Source organism: Saccopteryx leptura, chromosome 2 (genome assembly GCF_036850995.1).
Source record: "Saccopteryx leptura isolate mSacLep1 chromosome 2, mSacLep1_pri_phased_curated, whole genome shotgun sequence".
In the NCBI taxonomy this organism is placed as follows: Eukaryota; Metazoa; Chordata; class Mammalia; order Chiroptera; family Emballonuridae; genus Saccopteryx; species Saccopteryx leptura.
In genome coordinates this window covers 290784553-290796999 of record NC_089504.1, presented here as the reverse complement: position 1 = coordinate 290796999, position 12447 = coordinate 290784553, and the positions used below count along the sequence as shown (strand labels likewise).

At 39.3% G+C, this 12447-nt stretch overlaps 1 protein-coding gene across 4 annotated transcripts in view; it reads right to left on the bottom strand.

The window, feature by feature from the left end:
• THEM4 (thioesterase superfamily member 4) overlaps window positions 1-12447 on the bottom strand; it is a 65902-nt gene that overhangs the window by 7631 nt on the left and 45824 nt on the right. For all 4 annotated transcript variants that reach the window (XR_010748812.1, XR_010748811.1, XR_010748810.1 and 1 more), the window contains 2 exons: window positions 6098-6272; window positions 5099-5209 (listed from right to left, as the gene is read on the bottom strand). Coding sequence is in view for 1 of the 4 variants with exons in the window: in XM_066362487.1 (XP_066218584.1) it covers window positions 5099-5209; window positions 6098-6272 (286 nt within the window). In the remaining 3 variants the exon portion in view is untranslated. The remainder of the gene's footprint in view (window positions 1-5098; window positions 5210-6097; window positions 6273-12447) is intronic.

Below are 12447 nucleotides of genomic sequence, written 5' to 3'. Positions count from 1 at the left end.
TTCTCTCTGCCTCCTTGCTTCTCACTTCAGAAAAGTCCAAAAAAAAAAAAAAAAAGAGTACAGTTACAGATTTAGCTAAAATGAAAAAAAAAGACTACTATGAATAACTTCATGTCAATATATTTTAAAACTCAGATGAAATGAACAACTTATAGAAAAATATGGTATCAAAATAGAAAAATAGAAAAGATTAAGAAGCCTGAATAGTTAAATAAAGAAGATACTGAAAGCCATGGCTGGATAGCTTGGTTGGTTAGAGCAGGGGTAGTCAACCTTTTTATACCTACCGCCCACTTTTGTGTCTCTGTTAGTAATAAAATTTTCTAACCGCCCACCGGTTCCACAGTAATGGAGATATATAAAGTAGGGAAGTAACTTTACTTTATAAAATTTATAAATCAGAGTTACAGTAAGTTAAAGCATATAATAATAATTACTTACCGAGTACTTTATGTTGGATTTTCACTAAGTTTGGCAGAATAAATCTTTATGAAACAACTTACTATAGTTAAATCTATCTTTTTATTTATACTTTGGTTGCTCCGCTACCGCCTACCATGAAAGCTGGAATGCTCACTAGTGGGTGGTAGGGACCAGATTGACTACCACTGGGTTAGAGCATCATCCTAATATACAAACGTTGCAGGTTTGATCCCTGGTCAGGGCACATACAGAAACAGATAGATGTTTCTCTCTCTCTCTCTCTCTCTCTCTCTCTCAAATCAGTAAATAAGTTAAAAAAAAAAAAAAAAAAAAAGGAAGAAGATGGGGAGGCCCCTGTGAGGGTAGGGAAAGGGCCGTGGTCTCTGGATCATTTCAGGGTTAAGTCCCTCACTGATCAGAATAACCACCCAAGACTAAATGTAAACAAAGAGTCTATTGATTAAATAAAAATGTGGTTGTAATAGTAACTAGTTTTCCTAACTAATTTACTAGAGATTTTTAACAAATTTCCTTCTAATTTAATGTGGCCAGAGTCTACGGCCATACCACCCTGAACGCGCCCGATCTTGTCTAATGTGGCCAGAGAACTTAGCCTGTAGGGTTCTGATTCTTTAAAATTCACTGAGATTTGATTTATGGTCTAATACATGATCAATATTTGTGCTTGGGAAGAAAGTGTATTTTTCTTTAATTATTGGATATAGGATTCTATATATGTCCAATAAATCATACTTGTTATTGCATGATGTTTGTTTCCTCTTTTCTAATTTTTTTGTCTGCTTGCTCTATCACTAATTTAATTTTCTTTTTTTTTTTTTGTATTTTTCTGAAGCTGGAAACAGGGAGAGACAGTCAGACAGACCTTCGCATGCGCCCGACCGGGATCCACCCGGCACGCCCACCAGGGGCGACGCTCTGCCCACCAGGGGGCGATGCTCTGCCCCTCCGGGGCGTCGCCATGTTGCGACCAGAGCCACTCTAGCGCCTGGGGCAGAGGCCAAGGAGCCATCCCCAGCGCCCGGGCCATCTTTGCTCCAATGGAGCCTTGGCTGCGGGAGGGGAAGAGAGAGACAGAGAGGAAGGAGGGGGTGGGGGTGGAGAAGCAAATGGGCGCTTCTCCTTATGTGCCCTGGCTGGGAATCGAACCCGGGTCCTCCGCACTCCAGGCCGACGCTCTACCGCTGAGCCAACCGGCCAGGGCCTCTATCACTAATTTAAAAGTGTATTAAAATCTCCCACTCTGAAAGTAAATTAGTCAATTTCTCCCTGATTCTACTAGTTTTGTTTATATACTTTAAAGTTATTTTACTAGGTAAATACTGATTTATAATTGTTACTATCTGCTATTGAACTGAATCTTTCATTATGAAGTATCCCACTCTATCACTTAATAATAACTTTTTAAACAATTTATTATATATTTTTCTGATATTCTAGCCCTCTTCTAGTTGGGTGTTTTCTCGGCATATTTTTCTTTCCTTTCAAACTTTTCTGTGTCCCATTTTAGATTTATCATATAAACAGTTTATAGCTTTTTACATTTTAAAACTCAATTTTATAATTTCTTTCTTTGAAATAATGGTTTGGTCCATTTATACATTTAGTACAATTACTGACTTATTTAGACTTATTTCTTATTTTGGCATTCTATGTGACTCACTTTTTCTGACCTTGTTTTTTTTCCTTCCTTCTTGTATTTTTAAAAATCAAATTTTATTTATTGATTGATTTACCTTGTTTTTACTTTTCTATGGATTTAGGCTTTAATTATTCATTCACTCACCCTCTCCACTAAAAAATACAAAGATGCTTGAACATTAATTATGTTCGCCTCCTCGCACACTACATGCTATTTTTGTCCAGTATTTTAGCTTTCCTTTTTTTAATTCCCAGAATTTAGACATTATTATTACTTATATGTAGACTGTTTAGATTTATGTTATCTACATGTTTACTGATGTATTTGCTCACTGTCCCATCTTTCATCCTTCTGCCCGGTGGGATTACTTTCCTTCTTTCTCTGGTACATTCTTTAGAAGTTCCCTAGGTACTGTCCTGTTGTTTGTAAACTGTCTCTACTTCTGTTTAAATGAAAATGCCTTCACTATGCCCTAGTTTTTAAACTAGTTTTGCTGAGAGCATGATTCTAAGTTACATGTCTTTTTCAGGACTCTTAAGATACTTAATTATCTTCTGGCTTCCACTGTTGCTACTGATGAGCTTATTGCTAGTGGGAGGTGCTCTCTCGCCTCTAAGAAACAAGGCTGTTCTGCTCAGGGTCCCTTTTAGCTCTGTTTTTAAGATTTCTTTACCATCAGTGTTGTTTAATTTCTCTGTTATATGTCTAGATATGACTTTATTTTGATTTTTCTTGCTTGATATATGTCATGCTTTCTGTATCTGTGGGATCATGATTTTCTTTAGTTTGAGAATATGCTTGTCCATTATCTCTCCAAATATTGGATCCCTTCCATTCTCTCCACTCTATACTTTTAGGACTCTAAATAGATCACATTAGGATGTTTCATCTGTCCTCTATAGCGTAACCTCTATTTTATATTTTTCATCTCTTTTTTTATCTTTGTGCTGGATTCAGGGTAATTTCTTCAGTTCTATATCTCTGTTCACTTTCAGTTGTGTTTAAATAGCTCTTTAGCTCACTAAGGGGTGCTTGTTTATAAACAATCACATTTTTATTTATAAAAGTTTTAGATTCTGTGGCAAATCTGCTTAATAATTTTTATAGTTTTGTTATTGCTTTCTCTTTTCATGATTTCATCGTTTTTAAATTTTTTAATTCTTTTTTTTTTTGAGAAAGACACAGACAGGAAAGGAGATGAGAAACATCAACTCATAGTTGCATCACTTTAGTTGTTCATTGATTGCTTTTCATACGTGCCTTGATGGGGGGGGGCTAGCCGAGCCAGTGACCCCTTGCGAAAGCCAGCAACCTCGGGCTTCAAGCCAGAGGCCTTGGGCTTCAAGCCAGTGACCTTTGGGCTCAAGCTAGCGACCATGGAATCATTTCAATATCCCGTGTTCAAGCCAGCAACTCCATACTCAAGCTGGTGAGCCTGTGCTCAAGTCCGATGAGCCAGCACTCAAGCCAGTAACCTCAGGGTTTCATACCTGGGTCCTCAGCATCCCAGGTCGTTGCTCTATCAATTGTGCTACAACGGGTCAGGCTGTGATTTCATCTTTTATTTCTTTCATAGTGTGTATCTGATTATCATGACATCGTAAGTTCCTGAGGATCTAAATCTGTTTTTCATTATTTCTGTTAATTCTCACTGACAGTGGTTATTTCCTTGTGAACCTGACACAGGATATAGTTGTTATGAAAGGAGAATGTTCAGGTGGCTAGCTACCTCTAATCATTAGATGCTTTGTCTATTTATATTAATATCATAAGTTTATCTTAATGTGATAAGGACAAGGAAATAAATCAACATACTAAAGGTGATATATGAAAAGCCCACATGTACCATCACCACACTCAATGGTCAAAGACTGAAAGTTTGTCCTCTAAGATGAGGAACATGGCAAGTATGACCACTTTTGCTACTTCTATTCAACATAGTACTGCAAGTCCTAGTCAGAACAATTAGCCCCCAAAATAAAAAAAATAAAAAAGGCATTCTAATTGAAAAGAAAGAAGTATATTATTTCTGTTCACAGATGACATGATCTTATTGTAGAAAACCCTCAAGATTGAACAAAAAACTGTTAGAACTAATAAATGAATTCAAAGTTGTAGGATATAAAATTAACACACAAAAATCTGTTGCATTTCTATGCATTAACAGCAAACAATCTAAACAGGAAATTATAAACAATTTCATTTACAGTAGCATCAAAAATAAAATACTTAGGAATACACTTAACTAAGGAGGCCCAAAATTTGTCCACTGAAAACTATAAAACATTTCTAAAAGAAATTAAAGAAGATACAAATAAATGGAAAGACATCCTGTGTTTATGGATCAAAAGATTAATATTATTAAGATGTCAATAGTACCCAAAGTGTCAACCTGCCCATCAGGAAAACACATGTAGAGCAATATAATATTTTTCTGATCTTTAGTACTTTCTCCATTAACAGAAATTTGGGATCTTTGTAGCTATTCCTTGTCTTGGCACAGATGTGCCTTGTTGCTGCTAAAAGAAAAAGTAATGATAACAACAACAATAATGTTAATAATAACAATAAGCTGCTAATATTTACTGAGGATTTGTTATGTGGCCAGATATCGTCCTAGGTGTTTACATGGATTCATTCATTTACTGCTCACAATGAGAAGTGCCTGGGAATTTATAGTCCATAGGATAGGATTTTCCTATGACTTCTCCTATGACCAATGTGTGAGATATGAAGTCTCCAGTTCCCTTGCATGCAGTAGTGGCGATCCTGAGGCACACATTTCACTCCAGAGTTCCATGCATGCTTAGGCTGAAGCTCCCCTTTGCAGGACTTTGAGGGCTCCACTTTGGTTGGCTTCTTCCGGTTCTCTGTCCTGCTTCTCCCACTGCCTTGCTCGTTTCCTCTGGGAGCACTTCCTTAATAATTACGTACACACAAATCTTTGTCTAAGGGTCTGTTGCTGGGGAACCTGACCTATGACATCTAAGAAGCAGAACATACCCATGAGTTTACCTTTTAAAATTGATGTTGAGATTGGCAGTCATGACAACTCCTCCGGCCAATATAGCCGACATACCAACAGTCTGATCAACCATGGTCGCAATAGCCCCTCCATGAAGGAATCTAGTTACAATAGGAGTGAAAAAGATGTTTTCAAAAAGTCTGAAACAAGAGCATCCCTATATAATTTACTTATGAAAGGTCCACTTACTTCATGTTCAGTTTACTGAATGTCAAATATCCATGTCCTCAACTTTACTTGGTTCATACCATAATAGTGTAGTTATTTGTAATAAACCAGAACTTAATGGTAATCTGATCATAAGAAAACATTAAAATATCATTTGGAAAATTTATACTAGTTTTTAAATTAAACTAACAATAACACCATTGTTTAAAAATTTAGAAAACATTGATAAACAGAAGAAAAAGAGAAAAATAATTAGAAGGCATCTAGTGACAAACCACTGTTAACATATCAACAATACTCTCTCAATTTATACTGTATTGCCTTATGTCCTATGCTTTTGAGAATTAATAATTTAATTTATTTAAATACCTTTCTTTTTTTGTGACAGAGATAGAAACAGAGAGAGGGACAGATAGGGACAGACAGACAGGAAGAGAGAGTAATGAGAAACATCAATTTTTCGTTGCGGCACCTTGGTTGTTCATTGATTGCTTTCTCATATGTGCCTTGACCAGAGGGGCTACAGCAGACCGAGTGACCCCTTGCTCAAGCCAGCGACCTTGGGCTGAAGTTGGTGAGCTGTGCTCAACCCAGATGAACCCATTGCTCAATCTGGCAACCTCAGGGTTTCAAACTTGGGTCTTCTGCATCCCAGTCCAACACTCTATCCACTGTCACTACCTGGTCAGAGATAAACATCTTTCCATGTCAATAAATCTATCTACATTACCACTTTAATGCCTTCATCCTAGTCCACGAACACATGGCGATACTGTAAGATAACAATCTTCAGACCCACATTTCTAGGCTCTCATACTTACCCGGGTACTCCTTGCAGGTAAGGGCCACCTTCAAACAAGCAAACTATCCTTTCCTCAGCATCATTGTAGAACATCGCATATTCAAAGCCCAGGCCATCCTCAAAGCTTCCGCAGAACAACCGAGCCTGAGACAGTTTTTCTTTGTTTATAGCCTTTGAGGCTGTAGGGAAATAATCTGGGTGGGTACATGAGAAACAGGTCTGAGAAAGATGCCATGAGAGAGCTAAACATCTGTATCCTGCTAAAATAACAGATCAGTGGATGATGGATGAAAATAAAACAGGTATAAAATTGAAGGGAATAGGAGGATCCCAAAGAAACAGAATATAAGATATTTGCCCTTGTGGAATTAACAGCCTGACTGGAGACGTAGTAAACACAAATGAAATCAAAACAAAGTACTTACAACATGACAATCAGGAAATACGTTATATAAATGAAGTGAATAAGACACTAAGGTGTACGCAGAAACTCTTCTTGGAATAAATGTGGTTTAAATGGGATTTAAAGAAAACAACACTGGGAAACAATTTTCTTTTTCATTTTCTGTTGCATGAGGTTTTAGAACTTTTTCTATATATTTCTGCATCACTGATTCCAAATCTGAAATCTATTTTTTGTTCTTGCTCTAGTTTTTATGCAATTTTAATTTCTTTTTGTTACAGTTAATGGCATGCAATTGGTTTTTAAATTGGAGTTAAAGGGCAACGACTCTTGGATTGAATATAACCACAAGATAATTAATGTTTTACAAACATCACTTTTACATAATTGTAGTTGTTTTTTTTTGTTTTTGTTTTTGTTTTTTTTCTGAAGCTGGAAACGGGGAGAGACAGTCAGACAGACTCCCGCATGCGCCCGACTAGGATCCACCCAGCACACCCACCAGGGGCGATGCTCTGCCCACCAGGAGGCGATGCTCTGCCCCTCCGGGGCGTCGCTCTGCCGCGACCAGAGCCACTCTAGCGCCTGGGGCAGAGGCCAAGGAGCCATCCCCAGTGCCCGGGCCATCCCTGCTCCAATGGAGCCTTGGCTGCGGGAGGGGAAGAGAGAGACAGAGAGGAAGGAGGGGGGGTGGAGAAGCAAATGGGCGCTTCTCCTATGTGTCCTGGCCAAGAATCGAACCCGGGTCCCCCGCACGCCAGGCCGACGCTCTACCGCTGAGCCAACAGGCCAGGGCCAATTGTAGTTGTTTTTAAATGTAAAAAATTATTATCTGATAAAAACATCCTCTTATTTTGTTTTAAGATTGAATCATGGCTTCTTGGAGTAGGCATAAATGTAAGAATAGTCCTGACACCTTCTGTTATATATGTGGCTGTTACACACTTCAACGTCAAAGGTGCAATATTTCATCATTTGTGACACGTGCATATATTGCCTATTTTCAAGTTCCCCTTGGCGATCAAGACAAGAATTGGGCTCCTCATATTGTGTGTCATAATTGTGAGGAAATGCTTCGTGATTGGACAAAAGAAAAATGCAAAGGAATGCCTCTTGGTATTCCCATGGTTTGGCGTGAACCTAAGGACCACAGCAGTGACTGTTATTTCTGTCTGATCCATACAAAGGGCATTGGCAAGAAAAAACAGCGTATGATCACATATCCTGGCCGGGAATTGAACCCAGGACTTCCACACACCAGGCTGATCCTCTATTGCTGAGCCAACTGGCCAGGGCTTGAGAGGCATCAATTCTTTGTTGTGGCACCTTAGTTGTTCATTGACTGCTTTCTCATATGTGCCTTGACTGGGTGTGGTGGGGGACTACAGCAGAGCAAGTGATCCCTTGCTCAAGCCAGCAACCATGGGGTCATGTCTATGATCCTACGCTCAAGCTGGGGACCTGTGCTCAAGCTGGATGAGCCCGTGCTCAAGCCAGTAACCTCAGGGTTTTGAACATGGGTTCTCTGTGTCCCAGTCCAACACTCTATCCACTGCGCCACCATCTGGTGAGGCTTAAATTAGACTTGCATTTAAAACAAAAACTTGCAGCATCTTCCCTTATGAGAATGCAGTACATCGTTCAACTAGAAAGTAATGGTCTGCCCTTCTTACGCCACTCCTGACATGCAGTTTTGCCTCAAACTTGCCCCCATGCAGGACCTCTGGCAGTCAGAACCACTGGGCCCTACCCATCTCTGGCTCACCAGAAGGCTGGACCCTGCAAATCCTCCTATTGCTCCTCTTTTACTTAAATCCTTATAGGACCACATCCATGAAGTTTCTTGAATCACAGTCAAATAGATGTTCCTCCTGACTCCCCTCAAAGCCACCACCTTCCGACATCCCCTCCCTAAGATGCCTCTAACCAGCAGGAAGTAGCCAAATAAATAATGGCACCCCTATTTAACATAAAATGTCAAAATGTAAGGTTGGTGGGCAATGGGGAAAGGTCACATTAGGAACCAACCTGGGAACTCTGGCTGGAACTGCCCATACCCATGCACGCCAAAAGAAACTTCCCAGAAGCCCTTTAGAAAAGAGCGACTGTCTGCCAGCCAGTGAGATTTCACCATGTCATATTAACTCGACTACCCTAGATGAGACCCTTTAAATATCCCCCATGCAGATCTCCCCATGTGACTTCTCTGGTCTCTGTCCCCAGGACCAGAGAATATCGTCCAGGAAGCGCTGTACTAAATAAAGCTTTTGCTGTTCCACACTTGGTGGCTATGACTTTCCTTCTTCCTCAGCGGGGAAAAATACCTTACAGTTATAGTTGAGGATAATGTGCATAGAATCAGATATTACCAGACAGCTTCAAGGAACTAAGATTGACTTTATGAAGCCAATAAAGCCTCCTTTGAAAAACTAGCTGGTATCTTGCTTACAGGGCTCCTGGCTTTACAGGTAAGTAAGGAGGTCACTTCCTGGCAGGCCCAGGAACTTCAAGACACTTTGGGGATCCTGAGAAGAAAAGAATTGTCCCAAATCTATCAGTATTGCAGACAAAGATGGTGAGTTCTTGTTGGTTTCCTAGTATTAAGAGATTTTCAGAAGTCCAAACTGAGATTCCTTGTAAAAACTAAAAGAATCTGGTGGCCAAAGGCACTAGACTTACTGCATTTATGTAAATAATCAGGTCACATTTAAATGAGACTAAACTTATTTTGCAAACAAATGGTCTTCCTGTGATTTTATCTCTAATAGAAAAGTAGTGACTGCAGAGAGGAAAATTATGTTTCAGTAACACACTTTTGTGGATATCAGATCCTACTGCTGTTCACTGTCTTTGAGGTTTTGTTATCTACCTGAGAACTGGCCTGGAATTTTTCTAGTTATCTGTCTGGACCCTAAATTTTTCTAGTTTCTTCCATCACCTGGCTATGACTCTCCAAACTAATATTTCCAGCTTTCTCCCACCATTTTACTTGGAATCACTAAAAACAAACTGCTTTTCCTGAAGCCCTGCAAACTGAAACTGGACAACGTTGATATAAGCTTCAGAGAAATCACCACAACAAGCTCATAAACGGGCAAACAACTCACCTGTTGCTGTGTGGGCTACTCAGAGATTTCACTGGAAGGAACACTTGATAACATCACCAGAGACATTCAAACTGCAAACCAGGAAAATCTGTCATAGTGCCACTGCCTGCTCTCACTCCATCTGAAGACAACATCTAGAAATCATCTAGACTAATTGCCTATAAGTTTATACAGTGGTAGTCAACCTGGTCCCTACCGCCCACTAGTGGGCATTCCAGCTTTCATGGTGGGCGGTAGCGGAGCAACCAAAGTATAAATAAAAAGATAGATTTAACTATAGTAAGTTGTTTTATAAAGATTTATTCTGCCAAACTTAGAAAAAATCTGACATAAAGTACTTGGTAATTATTATTATATGCTTTAACTTGCTATAACTCTGCTTTATAAATTTTATAAAGTAAAGTTACTTCCCTACTTTATAAATTACCATTACTGTAGAACCGGTGGGAGGTTAGAAAATTTTACTACTAACAGAGATACAAAAGTGGGCAGTAGGTATAAAAAGGTTGACTACCCCTGGTTTATACCATACTTTTTGCTCCATAAGACACACCTGACCATAAGACACACCTAGGGTTTTAAGGAGGAAAATAAGAAAAAAAATATTTTGAACCAAATAGTGTGTTAAAATATTTAATAAAATACTGTATTTTTCACTCCATAAGATGCATGGGCATTTTCCCCTCCACTTTTTGGGGAAGAAAAGTGTGTCTTACGGAGCGAAAAATACAGTAGTTTGTTTTACCTATTAATCTTTGTTTTTCTTTTGTTTCTACAGAAATGACTCATAAAATACACGATTGCTCACACCATTTAGAGCTTACTTGCAATACTGCATCCTGAAATGACACAACTGTTGAACTGGACTGACCTTTTCTCGGGACTAAGAAATTGGTTCAATGAGATGGAGTAATCTACCAACTAAGCTCTAGAATGTAAAACTTCTTGGAGAAGCTTCAAAGGCAGGGAATGAAGCATAGCAGAATATGCCACCCCAAAATCTGGCTCTGGTATCAGGATTATTTTGAGAAACAGCAGCTAAAAGAGAAGCTCTGAAAATAGAACAGAAGTTAACTTTCTGTGAGGAGAATTTACATTTATGAAGAAAATCTCCATTTGTAAGGGTGTGTCCCCCTCTGTACCAGAAAGAGGATAACTATAAATCAGAAGAATCTTATCAGTGAAGAAAGTACCTACCTAAATTTGCTTAACAAATCTTACCCTTGTTTGCCATGCTTTCCCTGGCAATCTCCCCACAACTATTTCCCTCCCTATGCCTTTCTTTTGTCATTAGCTGAAGATGGTATTTTTTTTATTTTTAAAAAATGTTTATTTATTTATTTTTTTATTTTAGAGAGGAAGGGAGAGACAGAGAGAAAGACAGAGAGAGGAAGAGGAACATCAATCTGTTCCTGCATGTGCCCTGACTAGGGATTGAACCAGCAATGTCTGTGCTTTGGGATGATACTCCAACCGAGCTATCTGGTCAGGGCTGAAGATGGTATTTAAACTGATGGCTTAGGAATGATGTCAGAATAATGGCTATGTGAGAGATACCCTCGATCTGTCCCCTTGAAATTTCAACAAATTGAACAGCTATAACTCAGTGAAGGAACTCCAACTGGACTTGCAGGCTTGCCCAAAAAATCTGTGCACTGAGTCAACTAAAGGTGGGAAGGGTAAAAAATGAGGGACTGAAGTTGAAGGCTGACCTATGGCAGTGCAGTGGATAAAGCATCAACCTGGAACACTGAAGTCACTGGTTCAAAACCCTGGGCTTGCCCAGTCAAGGCACATATGGGAGTTGATGCTTCCTGCTCCTCTCCCTTCTCTCTCTCTCCCTCTTTCCCTTTTCTAAAATAAATAAATTAAAAAAAAGCACTAGGGGTCAGGCTCTGGAGAAGGGAGAGGCCTGGACTGTCTGGGTCTTCTTCTGCCTGGAGAAGTAAAGAGATTAGGGGAGCACTTGGAGAGATACTGAACCAAAGTGGTAGCAGAGTGTGGGGTTATCACCAGTGTTCCCACACTCTGCTGGCAGCCTACACTCAGGACAGAAACACAAAAATACAAATTGCACTCCTTCAACCTTCTAGATCCTGCCTCCCTCCCCTCACTACTTATGGGGAGTAGCAGAGACATACTCCACAGCTAGTTCTATAGGGCCATTCTTATCCCTGAAGAACAGAGGCGCTCTGTGTCTGGTCGCCTGGTCAATGGAAGACACAGGGAGGTGCACCCGCAGGCTTGAGATCACCACTGCTGAAGCTGTAAACCCCACAGCATACCCTACTCATCATTGTCACCACAGCCCTGCCTCCATCATCTCCATAGCAGCTACTCAAAGAAAGTCAGCCTGGAATTTTACAGAGCTAAAACTTGTAATTCAGTGCCACCTACTAGAAAAACAGAAAATTCTCTTGGAAGTGCTCCTTTTCTGTTTATTTGTGTGTGTGTTTTTTTTTGGGGGGGCGGTTCTTCTAACTTTTTTTTTCTTTAGGGTTTTTTGTTGTTTTAGATTATTTTTTGTTCTTTGGTTTCTTTGTGTTTTTTCTCTTATTTATTTATTTTTTATATTTATCTTTTGTTGTTTTTTATTTGATTTCTTAACAATAACACCCTCAGTGACATCAAGGCAAAATAGAATTAACACCATGGCTATGCAAGAAAGAGAAATCAGTTCAGAAAGAAAATAAAACATCTCTAAAAAGCAATCTCAATTACATGGAAACCTTGCAGATAAATGATAGAGAATTCAAAATTGAAGTTCTGAAATTCTCAACAAGATACGAGAAAACACTGATTGGCAACTTAATGAACTCAGAAAAAAAACCCCGAATACATCAAGGAGATCAAAACTTT